We start from the raw sequence: 18932 nt of genomic DNA, 5'->3' as shown, positions 1-18932 counted from the left end.
GTTTCAGAGGAGGCGATGCATACATGAGTGAAAAGGGAATAGTGGGAATGGGGGCAAGGTGGGAAAAGGTAATTTGAGTGGGAGGAGGCTCTTGTGGAGTATTGGGCTGAAAGGATCTACAGCGCAGAAACAGACCAATGTCTAAGTCTGTTTCTTGCTGTAAAACTTGGACTGCTGTCCTCAAAGTTACAATGTTGTGGAGATGCCGGTGATGGACTGGGGTTGACAATTGTAAACAATTTTACAACACCAAGTTATAGTCCAACAATTTTTATTTGCTGGCTTTCTCTGCCTTCCGGAAGGCAGAGAAAGCCAACTCAAAGTTACATTTTCTGATTCTAAACGGACTACTTTCTGTCAGAATTTGCATGTACATTACCACTTTATCTTGAACCTGTGTGTGTGTTAAAATAAAATTTACAGCATTAAAACTATGTAGTTGCAGTAGATGTATTGCTGCAAAGATCCAATTGTGTGTAAAATTGCTTTTTTACATTTTACCCCTGGAATTTTGTAGCAGCTTAGAAGAAATGTCAATGTGATGATTTTTGGTTTAAGTAGAAAACAGACGGTACTTTTCATTTCTTTAAAAGTTTTAGTTTAATGAGACTAATGGCAATGCTTTGTGCATTTATTCTATTGATTTTGAATATTTTATTTTCAGCTAGGCATTCAGGATGTAACATGGAAGAGAGAAAATAATTTTCAAAGAAGCTGCTTCATCAAAAGAATGGCCTTTCTGGACAACCCTGCTATCATCCTAGCCCACATTCGTCAATCACATGTCACTAGTGATGACACAGGGATGTGTGAGATGGTTCTTATTGACCATGATGTTGACCTGGAGAAATTGTATGCTCCTGTATCCAACAGCATCAGGACAAATGTGCAGGAGGAAGGGAGTGGTGAGACTCAGGGTTATGACTACTCGCAATCAGTTGACATTACCTCAAGCTGGGATTTTGGTATTCGGAGACGATCAAACACAGGTAAAACCTAAATGCATCTTGGGTGAGTAAGAAGTGCTATTAGTCTATGGTGTACTCTATTGATGAGTTACCTCTATAATTCCATAGTAACGCTATGTAATCCTGGCCTTTTTGATTCTTCTGTAGGAGGCAAAATCCATTGTTTTAAGTCAACAAGTAGTATTTTGCTTGGACTTCTTAAAAAGAAAAAAGCACAACTCTGAATTGGTAAAATAGCACAATTTATTTCAGTTTTGAAATAAATGGTGCTGTTTGGTTATTACATGATCAATCTACTGAAGGAAATGTTTAGAGTAAGGGTTTAAAACAAAAAAGAATGCTGACATTTTTAGTAGAACCATAAATTGTAAGTCATTAGCATTTGAATGGAGGATGTTTGGCTTATGAGGATAGGTGCGGTGGCATCTTAGCAATGTCTATCAACATTGCCTGCACCTCCAGACTAAGGGAAAGAGTAAAAGAATGACTCACTTTTATATTGATGCTATTGAAGTAAGCACTTTACTATTTTCCAAGCGGGATTCTGACACTTGAGTAGCAAGTAATTTCTCTTATGGAGTCCATTCCCCCTCTCCCTGATTATGCTAGCTCAATAACATTCTACTTGAAAAATTATGAAGTTGTTCAGCTTCTACATACAGAACCCAGAATATACTTAATTTCAACCTTGAGAGTGTGAGATTTAGTCAAGGCATCTTATTCCAACCACTGTAGTGGAATTTGCTGTTAAAGTCCCAACTGCATCAAACTTGCTGAAGTGATGTCCTTTAAACAAATGTATTTTTAAAGAAAGTAATGGCAAAATTCAAGCATTTATTTTTCTTGATCTATTAAAAGTGATGCTTAACCACCTAATTTAATAGTTGACTCTAAAGGTTTCCAATTAAAAAGTGCATTTAGTTATGCTGTTCAATGCATCTAATTTATTGGAAGTTTATTGACACCTTTCCCTTCAAAAATCTGTCTCAAAAAGATGGTTAATTAGTGATTCAAAAAAAGTACTGAAATGTTCGCTATGAGAAATGAAAGTACAACCTAATGTCTCCTTTATAAACTTAAAACATATTGTGGATGCTACATTAAATATATGAGCAAAAGTAGCTATTTGCTCTACTTCAGGTCCCAGACCTCTTAACAGGATTTACTGTCCATTTTCACTTCAGACTGCTTGTTCAAGACACCCAGTCCTTTGCTATTTTAGTTTGATTGTTTAAAAAAAATATTGAACAGGAATATTAGTTCACTTCTTTTGAGTTTAAGAAAACCCAGGTAATAATTTTATTCCTTGTAATCTGATAGTCAATCGACTTTTACTAACCATTAACATTTCTGGAAGAAACATTATTAATGATTTATAGTCATGAACCAGCTTATTAATCACACATGTTTTTACATTTTAATATTCTCTGCACTGTTGAAACTCTTTATGAGCTCTATTAATGTTTTATGTCTTTCAAATTCAATTATTAATCATGAACACTTTCAGGATTTTGTTGGTATTTGCATAGCTGTGGTGTCATCTTTGAAAATTTATGAACGTTTGACATAGTTATAATACAATATAAAATCCCCATTTAAAATGTGTAAATGTATTTCATTATGGCATTTTTATTGCTGACTTCCCCAGACAAAGATTTTGTTTTTAGTTTTTCTTTCCCCTCTCTTTGCAGCTCAAAGGCTCGAACGGTTAAGAAAAGAACGACAAAATCAGATTAAATGTAAAAATATTCAATGGAAAGAAAGGAATGCTATACATTCAGGTAAAGCATGTTTTGGGTCTTTAGCTACAATTTGATTATTCCCTCTATGGAGTTTGAGTACTGTACCTTCCATTTAAAAAAAACCTTTTAGACTAAAATGATCCTCAGTGTTACAGAAACTATAGAGAAGAAAGTTTCTGAAACACAGAACATGTCTGTAATTGTGCTTTCTTACAACAAAACTTTTAAAAATGACAACTGTTTGCACACAGTATTCAAATATGCTGAATTAATGGGTTAAAGCATTTTAAGTCAGTTTTGAAAATTAATATTGGTAGTTATGATTAAAACTGGTATTTATCAAGAAATTACTGCAACGCATTTTTCACCTGAAACTATTTGGAAAAAGTAGTGCGAGTAGTTTAAAACCGGTTAACAGTTTGGAAGAACAATGAACACACTGGGCCAGAAATTGCACAGAGCGGTGAGGCCAACACTCACCACAGCTCCTGCAAATTAAATTCACGAAAATACTTACTGCGGGCTCTGTGGCGTTGAATTGCTTGAATTTGAACTTGAAACAAAATGTGCGCTATCAACCCAGCCTCTGAGCAATGTGAATTGCCGTGGCAGGAACAGTCTGTGAGGAGAAGACACATCCACAAAATCTGTCAGGAAGAGAAGTCACACCCACAGATTCAGGCTGCATTGCTCAAGCAGGCAAGCAGATTTCATTCATTTAAAGTCAGTATTCTGTACGTCATTGTAAATTGAAAAAAAATTAATAGAAAGCCAAAGAAATATTTGAATTAAATTAGAGACCAGGGAAAAGTTTTTTTTTAAATAATTTTTTAATTTAATATTTTTTTAAATGACCAAAAACTCTTAAAATAAGGAGCAATATGAGACTCCACATTTTTAAAAGTTAATTTTTAGTTGTTTCGCAGTCATTAAGACTAACCACGCTGTTGAAACTTAGTTTAGACCTGATATTTTTAAATGTACCCGTTTGGTGGCGTAATTGGTTACTTTCCTGCGGGGCAGATAAGCAAGTTGGCGCTTTTTCAATGATTTCTCTGATTACAGCGTGCGACGACCCTTTAATTCGAAGCTGTCATTTCGCTTGCGAACCACTAGGAACAACTGCCGGATTTCTGCATTTCACTGCGCATGTGCGAACACCAGAACTTGCTCTTTCAATTCACCACTAAAAACTGAGGGTGCTGTTGAGCTCCTCCCTTATTTAGGGAGTGCTTTCTGGCCCAGTATTTAATAACCATCACTTAAAGTCTTGCCTCCATCGCGTAACCTCTTGGCCTTGTGTACAAATATATAATGTAGAGGTTGACTGTTAAAGTGCATTAATGCAGAAATATTGCAATGTATTAGTTATTGCGGAGGCAGCAAGATTTTAATGTATCCTCTCCTCCATGTTTTTTACCTTCATAGTCATTGGTACACAAACAAATGTAGTTCCAAAGCAAACTTATCAGTGAAAAGAAGAGAGTGTGAAATTTAGAATTGATATTTAACCTTTAAAGTCTAACTCAGCAGCTCCATACCAAGATTTTAGCTTAGAACATTTATCCGTCAAAATATTCAAAACGTTTTGCAGCTGTTCTGTGAAGGAAAAGTGTAGATTTCAAATTTTTAGAAGAACGTACAGAATTGATGGCAGGAAAAGACCAGCTGGTCCATCAAGCCTGCCCAGACCATTATGGCTAAATGCTTCTTCCCTCCCCTGACCTCTTTTTCCGCCCACATTCACCCCCCCCCCCCCCCCCCCCCCACCGGCAGCCATGTAATCTCTTGGGAGAGGCAAGAAGACCAGAAAAAGCCCAGAGCCAGTAAGGGAAAAAGTACTCTGTAAAATTCCTCTCTGACCCCCTCAGGCGATCAAAACCACATGGACCAAATGTTATCTGTAGAGACCCTTACCTTCTATATGGTGTGATCTCTGCCCCTGTCAGGAACCAGTCGAGCTCCCTCTTGAAGGCATGCAGCCACCACACCTGCTGGCAATGTATTCCAGAGGCTCACAATTCTCTTGGAAAAGAAGAACATCCAGCCTATTCCTATTCTTCTATAGTTTAAACTTGTGTTCCCTGATCCTCCCTAATCTGTTAAACTGGAAGAATCTATCAGTAGGGACACTATCCAGACCTCTATCAGGTCACCTCTAAAGTAAATAGACCAATGTCCTTGCACCTGTTTGAGTACCTGATGTTCTTTAAGCTAGGAATCATTTTTGCAGCTCTCCTGTGGACCTTTTCCAAGGCTGCTATATCACTCGCCATGTGAGTGGACCGAAACTGGGCACAGTACTCTATTTATGGTCTGACCAGCGACTGTATAGTGTCAAAATGGTGTGCTTTTAATTTATACTGAATGGTACTATTAATACAACCCAATACCTTGTTAGCTTTAGTTAGTAAGAGGGCAACTCTTGTTCCATTGTTAACTTAAAACTAATTTGTTTATTTTTCTCGGATGAACACTACTGATGTTTCACAACACCAAAAGAGCATTCGCTGTTCCCATCACGCAGTTTACACTCCAATTAGTAAAATTCCCATTATTAATAAGATCCTATAACTGCAATTTATTTTCACAACTTATGCAGTCCAGCAGTTTATCTTCTGAAACTTTTTCCTATCTTTACGAATTCACCGTGTTATAAATCATGTTGAATGATATCAGCACATTACTTATGCACAATATCATCTTCATTAAAATGTCTGCATTTTCTCCCTCCCTAAATAATAAAGGGTTTTCAAAATACTTTTCATGAAGATAGTATCCTTTATTTAACATAAATTTATGATTACAGGAAGAGAGAATGCATGCAAGATTAGAAATTGGAAGGCTTCCTAACTATTATGTGCTTCCCATTCTTCCCCTCAAGTAGAGTATGGAATAGATTCCCATCAAAATTAATTCAATTCTATGTTGAAGAGCATTTTTAGAAAGTTTCTGGATGAATCTTTGGTTAGGCAAAGAGTTGAAGGTGGTATGGACAAATGTAGACTTTTTGAAATACTATGACTGCAGTCATGTTGGACCTTTAGAATGTAACTGCTCAGGATTGAATATTGGAGTGTTCGATCTATAGCTTAGAGTTAATGCTTGATTGACATTGGGAAACAGAGAGAAACTTCAGTGTTTTTCAGCTCTGGAAATTTTACTTGTGGTTATTTACCTCTTAGGAGATGATGAAATAAGTTGGAGAAGGGGAGAAAAGAGTCTGGTAGCATGATTTGTGAGCTCATCCAAAACTTTGCTGCCCAGGTGCTATCTTGCACCAAGTCCCATTCGCCCATCACCCATGTGCACGCTGACCTACATTGGCTCCCAGTCTGGCCACGGCTCGATTTAAAAAAAATAAATAAATTCTCATCCATGTTTTCAAATCCCACCATGGCCTTGCCCCTCCCTATCGTTGTGACCTATTAGAATAATTGTCCGAGATCTCTGCACTCCTCCAATTCTGGCCTCTTATGCATCCCCAGTTTTCATCGCTCCACCGATAGCGGCCATGCCTTCAGCTGCCTCGGCCCTAAACTCTGGAATTCCCTCCCTAAACCTGTTCACTTCTCTAACTCTCTCTCGTCCTTTAAGACGCTCCTTAAAACCTACCTCTTCGACCAAGTTTTTGGTCACCTGCCCTAATGTCTCCTTCTGTGGCTCAGTGTCAAATTTTGTTTGATAACGCTGCAATGAAGCGCCTTGGGATGTCTTACTACATTAAAGGCTCCATATAAATGCAAGTTGTTGTTCCTTTTTAATGTATGTATAATGAATAATTTGGAAGTGGACCATTACTGAATTAATTTCACTCTTGAACAAAGTCTCCCAATTAATTGTAACTATTGTGCATGTGAATTATGTTTTTTTCCACACTGTTAACTAAAGCCAGTAATTCACCACCTGTGATTGAGATACCTAATTTCTGCCATCATGATTGTTGGTTGAAGTCACTCAGTCAAGAGCAATGTTTTCATGTAGCATCCTTTTTTTAAAGGAGCTTTCCATTTAATTACTGCTTAAATAGAACTTTAAACAACATACAAAAACGAATCTCACATGTAACCTTTTTAGCTTCACCTGTATTATTATTTGCTGGTTTGCAGATTTAATTTTGTTTATTTAGTGGGACACAATCTCTGTGCCTACAAACCTCCAGGCTTTCATGGCCCTGGGTTTGAGACAAACTTGAAATTTGTGTCAGTCCCTAAAACCTGAACTGCAAGAGAAACCATGTCAGGCTCCACATGGATGGGAATATGTCAGTGTAGCTCCTTCATCTAGCGCAGTTCCAAGTTGGCGTGCCCGGAAGAGGTTGATGTTATGCTGCTTTATTTACTATATAAAAGCATTGACATTAGTTATGCAGGGCACCCCCTTGAATACAAGAGAAAAAGTTTTTTTTAAACTTGTGTATATGTAAAGTTGTTATCAAGCGTAGCATAGAAATTGACCATAAATAGTATAACTGATGTATTCAAACATACTTCCTTTTCAATTTCAGCTGAAGAATTAGGCTCCTTGTTTGAAAAGAAGGACTTCCGAGCAAAACCACTGAATACCGGAAAACCATCTACGCTTTCCATACGACTTGAACAGTGTCCGCAGCAGCTGAACAACGCATTTAACGAGTATTCCAAATTTGATGGCAAGGTCAGTGCCGAAAAGGATTTTACATTTTACAGTGCATCCCAGTTATTAGATATCCTAATAGAAAATAAACAAAACAAAGTTGTAGCATCTAACAATCTAAATTGATTTTAGCATAAGTTTAGGCTGTTATTAACTGTTTTTATGGGGTCAGCCAGCTGCTTAAAAGTTATGAGACCAGTTCAGCGTTGTTTTTATTCTCCATTCGCTTAGTGAACAGCCTGACTTCTGCTTGACATCTCCCCACTGCAGTACAATTGATTAGATGAAAAATTTTCTGAGGAAGTATTCCTATGTGTGCTATTCTTAACAAAATTATAGATGTAAATACAAGTTTGACAGAGGAAATATTCCCTGTATTATTGGAATGCCAGACATTAATCCTCATTCAACTGCTCTGCCATTGTGTAGTACTAGTTTTCTACACACTTTTCACCTAATGAAAACCCTCAGTCACATGTTGGTTAACGACTATTTTTGAGCAGTCCACTTTACTGCCTTTACAACTACTTAAAAGATAACGAATAAAGCTACAACGGTCTTATCGTTAAAAGGATTTTTTTAGCTGAATTATGTTAATGAAGCAAGAGTTTAAAAGAAAGTTACAAGGTTTTTTTATTTTTTTTAGAAAAACAGTGCAACCTGTGTATTCTTGTCCAAATGTACAGATTATTTTGTAGTTTTACAGTTTTCACTTCATATGCCTATTGAGACAAAAGCCAATTTTTTTTCTCATCAGTTTTTTCACCTGTGCATTCAGATTACTCTGACAATTATTTTTTTATCATGATCTGATGTTATTTTTGCCACGGTAAGATAGTAGTACTTTTTCTCCTCTACCTGTTTTCATGAAAAATAATGTTTTTAAGGAAAACAGATGATCTGTACACATTGTATACCTTAACTGGGAAGCCTTTATTTTGCTCCTGTGTTTTGCCCCATATTAAATTGGATTATGTGCTTTTCTGCCGTTCCCTCTCGACCATCAGCTGTCTTTTTTAAACAATGTTTCTATGATGGGACAATCTCCAAATTTAGAGAAATTAAGTGTGAAATCGGACTAGGTTAATAGAAAACTCTAAACAATACACAACAGTAGAATAAGCTCCGTTTTTCTGTTTGTCAAAGGTAGCTGCATTGTGTTAATTTCTTTATGGATGTTGTAGTTAAACCATGTTATGATTTGTTCAATATTTTTCTCGAGCACAATTATCATGCGTTAATATAAAGACAGAGTTTAACATCTTTCCTGAATATTTTACCATGGTACATGTGGTGCAAAGTTCAGTAATTAAAATTTATAATATTTCTTCTCTATCACACTACCTCATCCAATGGGATTGGTCACAGATGGATTGAAAAGAATTTAACAACTAAAATCTTGTCAAAACAATTGAATATTTTGATCATGGTAAATCTTAGTAATTTATAGTGGACTTACTTCGTAATGCTTTTTACTTGGGTCCTTCAGATATTAATGACATTGATACATGGGTTTGTCATTAACAGATGTATAGGTTGATTGGAATAAAAGTACACAAACAAATTAAACTGTATATTGTAAATAAGTTAGTTGGAATGAGTTATTTAGGATCCTTGCCTAATCTTGTGCTTAAGGTGACGACTTGAATTCACTCTTGAAATGGCTATTGCATTCATCAACTGCATTACAATCTTCTAAATTAATTTTGTGTGTGTGTGTGTGTGTCTTTCTATCTATTAATCTATTTGTTTATGAATAAAAACACCATTATTTCCTACAAAAGTTGAAAATTCAGGTCCATGCACTCTTGTCACATGGAAGGAATATTGCACATCTCTCATGTATCTCCAGATTTGAATTGATTTTTAAAAATATATCCATATAATTGCAAGAATTGTGAATTGCTCATCACACATTACATTTGTACTGTGGCACATTAAATCTGTCTGTAGTTGAAAAGAATCAAGTGCCACGCTTTTCTCATTGGTTTAAATAAGTAACTTAAACTATTTCCTGTAATAAACAAATTTAAAGATCCCCCACAAATACAACCACTTGAATGGTTGAAATTTCAACCAATCATGTCACTTCATGTATTTTTTTACAAAGTGGTTCCCAATGCCATTTTTATTTCTTACCCAGTCGAACCTAAAGCCATATAAATAACACTTTATACACTGATGCCCATAAAAAAATAATTCCCATACATTTGCCTTTATGGTATTTCATTCTTTCTGTTAACCTGTGTCTTGTTGGCGGGCAGGGCTGGAACTCCCTTTTCATTGTTCCCTGCAGCTTGATGCTTCCCCTAGATTTTCTTCCCAGTTTTTTTGCCTTATTGTCTGGCATCTACCTAACAGCAGTCCCGCAGTGCTGTTGGGTAGGGAGTTTGTTGGGTAGGGAGTTCCAGGATTCTGACCTAGCAATGATGAAGGAATGGTGATATATGTCCAAGTCAGGATGGTGTGTGACTTGGAGGCGAACTTGGAGATGATGGTGTTCCTTCTAGGTGGTAGAAGTCAGGTGTCTGGGAGGTGCTCTCGAAAAAGCAAAGAGTTGCTGCAGTGCATCCTGTAAACGTCGCAGCCCCAGGAAATCGCTGCAGGAGTTCCTCAAGGCTGTATACCTGCTTTATTTTCTTAATATTCCAGTTTTGTTTTTTTTTGCCCTGGCTTCATTTTTCTGTTCTTGCTTTGTGGTCTTTCTCTTTTCTCCATTGTGCCCACACACTTAGCCATTCCCATTCTTTCAACCTGTAAGTTGCACCAAGCAGGCAAACGAATATATATAAAATGGAAGTCAGTGGTGATCGGGGGAAAGTTCTCCAGTGGCTGGAGTTATACCGAGCAGAAAGGAAGATGGTTGTGGTTTTTAGAGGCTAAACGTCGCAGCCCCAGGAAATTGCTGCAGGAGTTCCTCAAGGCTGCGCCCTAGGCCCAACTATCTTCAGCTGCTTCATCAATGGCTTTCCTTCCATCATAACGTGAGAAGTGGGACTGTTTGCTGATGATTGCAGTGTTCAGCTCCAGTCGCAATTCCACAGATAGTGAACCAGACCATGCCCACATGCAGCAAAACCTGGACAACATCCAGGCTTGGGCGGATAAGTGGCAAGTAACATTTGCACCACCACAAGTGCCAGGCAATGACCGTTTCCAATAAGAGGGAGTCTAACCATGTCCCCTTGACATTCAATGACATTGCCATCACCAAATTCTCCCACCATCAAAATCCTGGGGGTCACCGTTGATCAGAAACTCAACTGGACCCGCCACATAAATGCCGTGGCTGCTAGAGCAGGTCAGAGGCTAGATATTCTGCAGCGAGTACTTCATCTCTCCACCACCTACAAGGTACGTCAGGCATGTAATGGAATACTCTCTACTTGCCTGGATGGGTACAGCTGCAACAACACTCAAGAAGCTCAACACTATCCGGGACAAAGCAGTCTGCTTGATCAGCAGTCCATCCACTCCCTCCACCACCAGCACACCGTTGCTACAGTGTATACTATTTACAGGATGCACTGCAGCAACTCTTTGCTTTTTCGAGAGCACCTCCCAGACACCTGACTTCTACCACCTAGAAGGAATACCATCACCTCCAAGTTCGCCTCTAAGTCCCACACCATCCTGACTTGGACATATATCACCATTCCTTCATCATTGCTAGGTCAGAATCCTGGAACTCCCTACCTAACAGCACTGCGGGAGTTCCTTCACCACGTGGACCACAGTGCTTCAAGAAGGCAACTCATTACCACCTTCTCAAGGGAAACTAGGGATGGGCAATAAATGCTGGCCTTGCTAGCGGTGCCCATATCCCAAGAATGAAGAATTAGAAAAAACTGATCAGCCTGATCGATTTACTTAGCAGCTTTCCCCAATGTGACTAATATTTTATCAATGTAATACTAGCACTGTTAAAATACTGTAGTAATGTTAATAAATTGAAAATAGACCAATTACCTGCAGTGCTTGCAAGAATAAATTTCTCTGTTATGGAAATGATGTACTAGAGAACATTGTTGTTCAGTAATACAAGATTATTTCAGATTCTGCAGGTTACTCTACTTTTAAATACTTCATCTCAGAGGAACTCGCTGTGGCATCTATTACAGGAGTGTAAATTCATAGAATCATAGAAAATAGGAGCAAGAGTAGGCCATTCGGGCCTGCTCCGCCATTGAAAATGTTCATGGCTGATTGTCTCACTCAGTACCCTGTTCCTGCTTTTTCCCCATATCTCTTGATCCCTTTAGCATTAAGAAATATATCTATCTCCTTCTTGAATACATCTAATGACTTGGCCTCCACTGCCTTCTGTGGTAGAGAATTCCACAAGTTCACCACCCTCTGAGTGAAGAAATTTCTCCTTATCTCGGTTCTAAATGGCATACCCCGTATCCTGAGACTGTGACCCCTGGTTATGGATTCCCCATCCATCGGGAACATCCTCCCTGCATCTAGTCTATCTGTCCTGTTAGAATTTTATATGTTTCGATGAGGTCACCTCTCGTTCTTCTAAACTCTAGTGAATATAGGCCTAGTCGACCCAATTGTTTTTAGCTTTCTTCGTAATTCTGATTTCTTTTGCTTTTAGTATTTAGTATTGTTACTAGAATTTCAGCACAGCTTAATGAACGTATGAATTTTTCTTGAATGCAAAACATTCAGTGATACCATTCTACATTTTGTCCTTTCAAAGTTGGGTTGTGACTTGAGAATTTTGAGCTGTGTCACACGAGGGTGAAGTACTGGTGGTTATAGTTCTGTCGCAGATGATGGAAGCAATTTAAAGTGATGAATTAAGGGTGTCACGCAAGAAATGTATTGCTCAAGATTAAAGCATATTGGCTTAAGTGCTATTTTTCCTGTAGTGTGATGCCTGGTGGTTCATTTCGCCGACCAATATACCATTGAAATCTAGTATTGTAAGTGGAAGGTGTACATATCTACTGCCATAATCCTTAGTTGTTAGCTAAGTTGTGCAGTTTTTATTTCAGAGTTATACATATGTATCTGCCTCAGCCTCCAGCTGCTTTTTGATGAAATGTTTTGGTGATGCACACGGTTTAGTTGCGCTGAAAAGTGTAATGAGGCAATTATTGTTCTGTTCATAAGAAAGTCAAATTATGGCAGTAAATAGTTTTTTTTTGCAGTAGGTCTCATTTGTGGGCCTCAAGTGTATTCATAAATAACCCAGAGTGGAAGTGTGAGAAGAGCATTTGAAAGATAGTCACAACCAAATATGTTTGACAAACAGGAATTGTAGAAGGTTGCTATTTTCCATTAAGAAGCAGGGTAGGGATTTGACAGCTTGCTTTTTGACAGGCATTCTGTGGAAGAGGAATTATGCTAGTTCATGTAGGTTAACTTGTGACTTTATGATGAAACAGTGAAAGGAAAATGGGGGAGGGGGAATCATTCCAGGAGTGCTAATTGCTTTAGTGTTTTAATTTTTGTAAGTGTTGATAGAACCAGCTCTTTTAGATTTGTTTTAGAACATATGGGAAATATTCCACATTACACAGCCCATGGTGAAAATTAAGATAAATGTAGTAGCAATTAACATTTACTAGTTGATGGGTTTTTGTAGCGTTCTGAAATAATGGTGTGCTAACAAAATCTTGTTTGCATTCAACATTTTGTTAGGCTAAGAATTTCAGTTCATGTGTGTTTGTTTTATAACATGAATAGACCAAAAAAAACCACTATTGGATGAATACCAAAAACAGAGGTCATTGGTTTAAAAAAATGTCTAATACTCAAACTGATGAAATTGAGCAGGTAATGGGATTTTCCAGTATATAATACCTACTGAGGCAGAGCTGTTGCACCCAGAATGACACAATACTGAGCGACTTTATCGCTGTTAATAACATGCTATCTGGAGGATACTGTTTACATCCCAGTGAATTACAACACAGTAATTAGATGGATGGATTCAGATAACATTGCAAATGGTACGAAGATAGCTTGAATGGTTATATTGGTCTGAATTCCCAGACTAGTTTCTTCATTTTTTGGTTTGTGTGTTTATATATAAACTTTTAAATAACTTTGTATTATTGATAAACAATATAAAAAGTGATTGCATTTTTGCAGTAACATGTAACTTGTTGGTTGCATTTTCAGCATCTATAGTGGTACATGATGGCTGTATGTCTGAGGATCTTAAATGATCCCATTTGATGTACTATTTGCTGTATTATGCACATCTGTAACAAGCAATCTGTCTCCTTAACTACCTAATAAGATGAGACTCCAATATATTGACTGCTTTCTTGAAATCCATTCCTATGCACATGCAGTTGGAATCTCTTTTTCATCCACGTGTCTAATAGAACTGTACAAATCTTTTGAAGGGGATTGAAAAAGTTAAGAGTAAAAGATTATTTCCACTGGTTGATGAATCAATAACAAAGGAGGCATAAATTTAGGATTCATACCAGAAGCATAAATGGGGAGGTTGGAAGAAATTTTTTTTCACACAAATGTTTATTTGAAAATCGAATGCATTTCCATATGGTTATTGAAGCAAGTCAATCGTGGCATTTAAGAGGGAATTAGATGAACACTTGAAGAAAAATATTGATGGGTACAGAAAAAAGAGTTGGAAAATGTGATTAGATAGCACTGACGTGGAGCTAGCACTGGGACAGTTACATTGAGCCAATGGGAAATTTTTGTACATATATAATGAGATATTACCTGTCTCCATCTTGTTAGCCAACCACTGTTTCCTGGGTGGGTCACTCCCCATAATTAGCATGTTACGGCCCTTTTTCCCTTGTAGACCGGGTCCTGATAGGACACCATGCATCACCCTCCTATTTCCGTATTTAAATGCACTACCAGTTTCCTGTTGGCTTGTAGGAGGCTGATTTTGTTGCATGGACACTAGTTCTTCTGTATGATGCAGAGTGTCCTGCCACCCTGATGTAATTTCTCGTTATGACACATGCAGCCTAAAAATTGACGCTGAGCCAGTTTTGTGGAACTGCGTGCCTGCATTATGTTAGAAGTGCAGAACTGGCGTGGCACGTTTAGCAGTTCAGTGGAGGTGGTTATTCTGACAAAAGACTACAAGATCCACTGAAAAATTGATTTCCGCTACAAAGGGGTCAGATTGCTTACGTTTAGGACAGCTGTTAACGTTGCAAGAATCGTGCATCAGCAATCAACAATATTCCAACATAAAAGCATCTCTCACAATTCTATGGAAGCAGGGGGAGGCTTCCTCAGAGCAGCAAATTAAGCCAATTTGAAACCACTTGATGCTAAGAACAGTAGAATTGGTTAGTCTTCCATGTGTTCTGAAGTACATATTTTTAAAACTTTAATTAGAATTTTGCCATTGGAAGGGGGTAGGGAACAAGGATACATGCAAGCTTACTTGGCCAAAAAAATGAACAGAATCATATGCTATTGTATACCCGTGAGTACTTTATACAAAAACCTTATTTTCTTTTGACCTCCGTATATAGTTTATTTTGAATGTTGGATTTTCATCAGACTTGGAGGGAATTTTTCATATTAATGAGTTGGAAACTTAATGGCAGATGTTTTCGATCACAAGTCAAGTATTTACAGGTGTGAAACCAGTTAGACCATTACATTTTTAAAACACGACAAGTAAATATCTGGCTTTAGACACTGGACTAGTTTAATAAAAATGGAATAAATAGCATATATACCACTGCAGCATGTGATCCATATTTCTCTTCCTGGGCTGGTAATTACTAAGTCAAAGATTTACCAGTGTCTTAATACATGATCCAGCAAGTGTTTATTGAAACTGCATTTGGGTGTAAGTTCTACAAAGAGAAGAAGTAATCTATGCAGCTTTACTAGTATGGTTTGTTTGTTTTTGGTCACCTGTCCTAATATCTCTTTGTATAGCTCGGTGTCAATTTTTAAAAAATAATGCTCCTCTGAAGCGCCTTGGGAAGTTTTACTGTGTTAAAGTTGGTATATAAATGCGAGTTGTTGTTGTTGTTTTGTTTTCAAGAAAGTTTGTCCCTACTTAGTCATACAAGTTTATGCCAGCAGCAGAAGAATCACTAAGTTAAGCACAAACAAGTCTTGTGCTGCTGCTCCGATCATAATCTTGTTGCAAATTGAGGGCCTGGTCACATCTCTCTGATGTTATAAGGGATGAATTCTGGCCATCCACACAAGCTCATTGGTTTCCATGATGTTAAACTTTACCGAACCCAGGAGCAGGAGAGTTTTTCTCTCTGCAGACTCCCAAACATTACTGACCAGATGTAAACTTTGTAGAACACAAAGTGCTAATGATGACAAGTAGGGCCAAGCTATGTTGATAATTCCCACACTTCCACCAGCTTCCCAGTCAACTTCATTTGTTTTCCCCATCAGAGGTCAAAAAGGAAAGGACTTGAATTTATATAGTGCCTTACACAACCTTTGGACATCCCAAAGTGCTTTACAGCAAATTAAGTACTTTTGAAGTGTAGTTACTGTTGTAATAGGGAAACATGGCAGCCAATTTGCGCAAAGCAAGGTCCCACAAACAGCAATGAGATCATCTGTTTTAGTGATGTTGGTTGAGGGATAAATATTGGAAACGATACTGCGAGAACTCCCTTACTCTTCTTTGAATAGTACCATGGGATCTTTTATGTCCAACTGAGGGCAAATGGGGCCTCGGTTTGACATGTCATCTGAAAGAAAGCACCTCTGACAGTGCAGCATTCCCTCAGAACTACACTGGAGTGGCAGTTTGGATTATCTGCTCAAGTCTTTGGAGTGGGACTTGAACTAGCAACCAATTGACTCAGAGGCAAGAGTGCTACTGTGGGAGAACCGTCACCACACGGACTGCAGCGGTTCAAGAAGGCGGCTCACCACCACCTTCTCGAGGGCAATTAGGGATGGGCAATAAATGCTGGCCTCGCCAGCGACGTCCACATCCCATGAACGAATAAAAAAAAAGCCAAGACTGATACCTATCAAATCAACTTCCAAGCTAAGGAACTGAATTCTTGTAAGTGAATAGAATTTGTAATCCTTAGAGGAGAGGAGGGTGGGCAACATCATCTTTAATCTTTCTTGACAAAATTATTGACTTGGTCCTCTCAATGTTTAAAATAACATGCCACTTGCTTGTCTGCCTGCCATCCAGTTCTGTGAGATACTGGTTGACAGGGACAGTTGAAATGGTTGAGTCATGCAGCAGCTGATTCGTCAGAGTTTTGAGAACCTGAGCATCTACACAATCCAGGCCAAGCTTTTGAAAAGGATGTTTCACTTTCTTCTGCCTGATCTTCATTGATTGGGCTGTTGGACTTTGCTTTGGTTTCAAATGACTTTTCAGGCCAATCCCTTTCTCGTTTTCTATTGGAACATTAGTTATTTATTCTGACTGGTGGATCTCCCATGATATTCACAGAGGTAGATGATGGTGCAAAAATTTGACACATATAACAACAAACATTAAATTAAATAGATAGTGGTGAAGTGTTTCTTGATTTGTTCACAAACCAATCAGAAAAGTGTAATTGTTTTTGTGCTGCAAATCTATTTAAAGTGTGGCACATGCTATAAGCCAGACTTTTAAAACATTACTGGATGATATCCCAGTTGTAATGTTTAATTGCTAGCCTGACATGTCCCTTTAAGATCACTGTGCAAGTACTTCCTATGAGGAAGTAGTCCAAAAGGGCTCCGATCAATGAGATGCTAATATTGTTGGAAGTTACTGCTGGGGTTCATGTCAACAACTTGTCTAAGTTATCTCCCAAGTCAGAAAAAACAGCAGTAAATAACTTTCTTTTTTGTACACTTTTTTTTTTAAAGATAGTGATTTATTGGTGTGTTATATAAAGTATGACATCCTGATGTTTACATAGGGTAGTTGCTCATAAAACACCATCAACCAGGTCTGTTTCTTCAGTTAGTAAAAGTTCAGTCATATAGATGAGAATTTTTTTCAAAACTCATTAAAAATGGGTAACCTGAAAAATGGCACATGCTAACATCAGGATAGATGCTATAATAATTCAGTGAATACATTATGTTTACTGAAGTATTATATACCTTAACTGCTCTTTGAATAAGTGCAGCTTTTTAAAATTTAAATAGGCATTTACCCAAGAGAATATCTAAGGCAAGACCCTAATCTCATAACCGGGCATTTGTGTGTCTCTTTCCCAGTTTATCTTTTTATATAAATGTGACCTTTTTCCTCTTAAACCAAATGTTTCATTGTTGTACTGCTTGAATTAATACAGATTGAGAAATTCTCCCTCCTTGTTTGCAAACATCTGGTGTTTGCTTGGATGGCAAGGTCCCGATTAGAAACTTGGTGTGTGAAGAACTGTGGATGTGTACTTGTGTCATGCTTTTGCAGGGCACTCATTTGCTGGGCTACTGACATATATTTTGCTCATAAATGCTATGCTGTGCAGTGTGATGCCACTTTGTCAGTGATGTGTCACACCAGCAGAAGTAAGATTTATCTCACTAGTACTTTTTTTTACAAAAAATATTATAATTTATAATAGTCGCAGGTTCCTTTACCGTCTTGTATGTATCACTTATGGACTCTCAATTTAATACTGTATTCAGATATGCCTTTGTGTGACTATGTACATCCTAGTCTCCAAACTACACAGGATAGTATTCCTCTCTAACTTTCTACTGATGTCATTATTCTATGTATTCCCTTGTGTGGCGATGCACAGTGAGTGTACATTTTAGGTTGACGTATAATTTGGAACTCTATGATCCTAGCTGGTTAATACCTTAAAAATAGATTATCAGAGCAATCATCTAGAGTGTGTGATTCTGAATTGGAAATCTCAGTACTATCAACATTGGATTGTTGTGAATTTTTGTTTGGTGGTGCAAATCTGCTAAGTAATAGTTACTTGGCACTAGTTGGGGCACTGGTTTTGAGCGCTAGAATCAGAAAGGAGCTGAATGAATGAATGAATTGGTTCCCTCAGAGGAGGTATACTATTAACATTTTACACTGAACAAGAAATGTGAAAGCATTCATTTTGAAGTTTTTTTTTAACGTTGATTTTAGAATTGATCGTTGTAGCAATCTGCGGATGTATTTTGAGACTACTGAGAAATGGTTTGTAACCATCTGTCAAAACCCTTAACTCCCCTTTGTAAATAGGTCAGTACTGCAGGGAGTATACCCTGGCAGGTGGAGGCAAGCTATAATGATACCTCTTATGAGTTCTGGTGACAAATCATATACAGACAATCCGAGACCTATTTCAGTAATCCTTGTGGTCAGAAAGATTCTGGGACAGGTGGCATCTGAACAATTTGTTAAGTATAGAACGGCAGTCAGAGTTCTGTAAATGTCACTGTAATGAAAAAGCTCATGGTATACTTTGTAAATACAGTTAACCTTATGATCGATAAGTGTACAGAAGATTTCTAACTTTTTAATTATTTTTAAGAGAAATGCCATTTGCCAGTCGAACTTGCTCTCAACCAACCTCTGAAATCTTTAATCTTCCACGTTAAAAATAATAGAACCTACCTGCATTGCACATGAAGGTTCCGCTTTTTAAAAAAATATCTCTTTCAATTCTCCTCT

The 18932-nt window shown here is 37.7% G+C and overlaps 1 protein-coding gene across 3 annotated transcripts in view; it reads left to right on the top strand.

The window, feature by feature from the left end:
- Positions 1–18932, top strand: part of mapkap1 (MAPK associated protein 1) — a 199333-nt gene that overhangs the window by 40025 nt on the left and 140376 nt on the right. For 2 of the 3 annotated variants that reach the window (XM_067969731.1, XM_067969730.1), the window contains exons 2-4: positions 665–989; positions 2660–2749; positions 7218–7366. In XM_067969731.1, coding sequence (XP_067825832.1) covers positions 731–989; positions 2660–2749; positions 7218–7366 — 498 coding nt within the window. In that variant the 5' untranslated portion in view covers positions 665–730. Of the gene's footprint in view, positions 1–664; positions 1012–2659; positions 2750–7217; positions 7367–18932 lie in introns of those variants that run through there. The other variant, XM_067969732.1, reaches the window with a different exon arrangement.

This window comes from Heptranchias perlo, chromosome 31 (assembly GCF_035084215.1).
Source record: "Heptranchias perlo isolate sHepPer1 chromosome 31, sHepPer1.hap1, whole genome shotgun sequence".
Taxonomy (NCBI): Eukaryota; Metazoa; Chordata; class Chondrichthyes; order Hexanchiformes; family Hexanchidae; genus Heptranchias; species Heptranchias perlo.
This window is presented reverse-complemented; position numbering and strand designations above follow the sequence as displayed.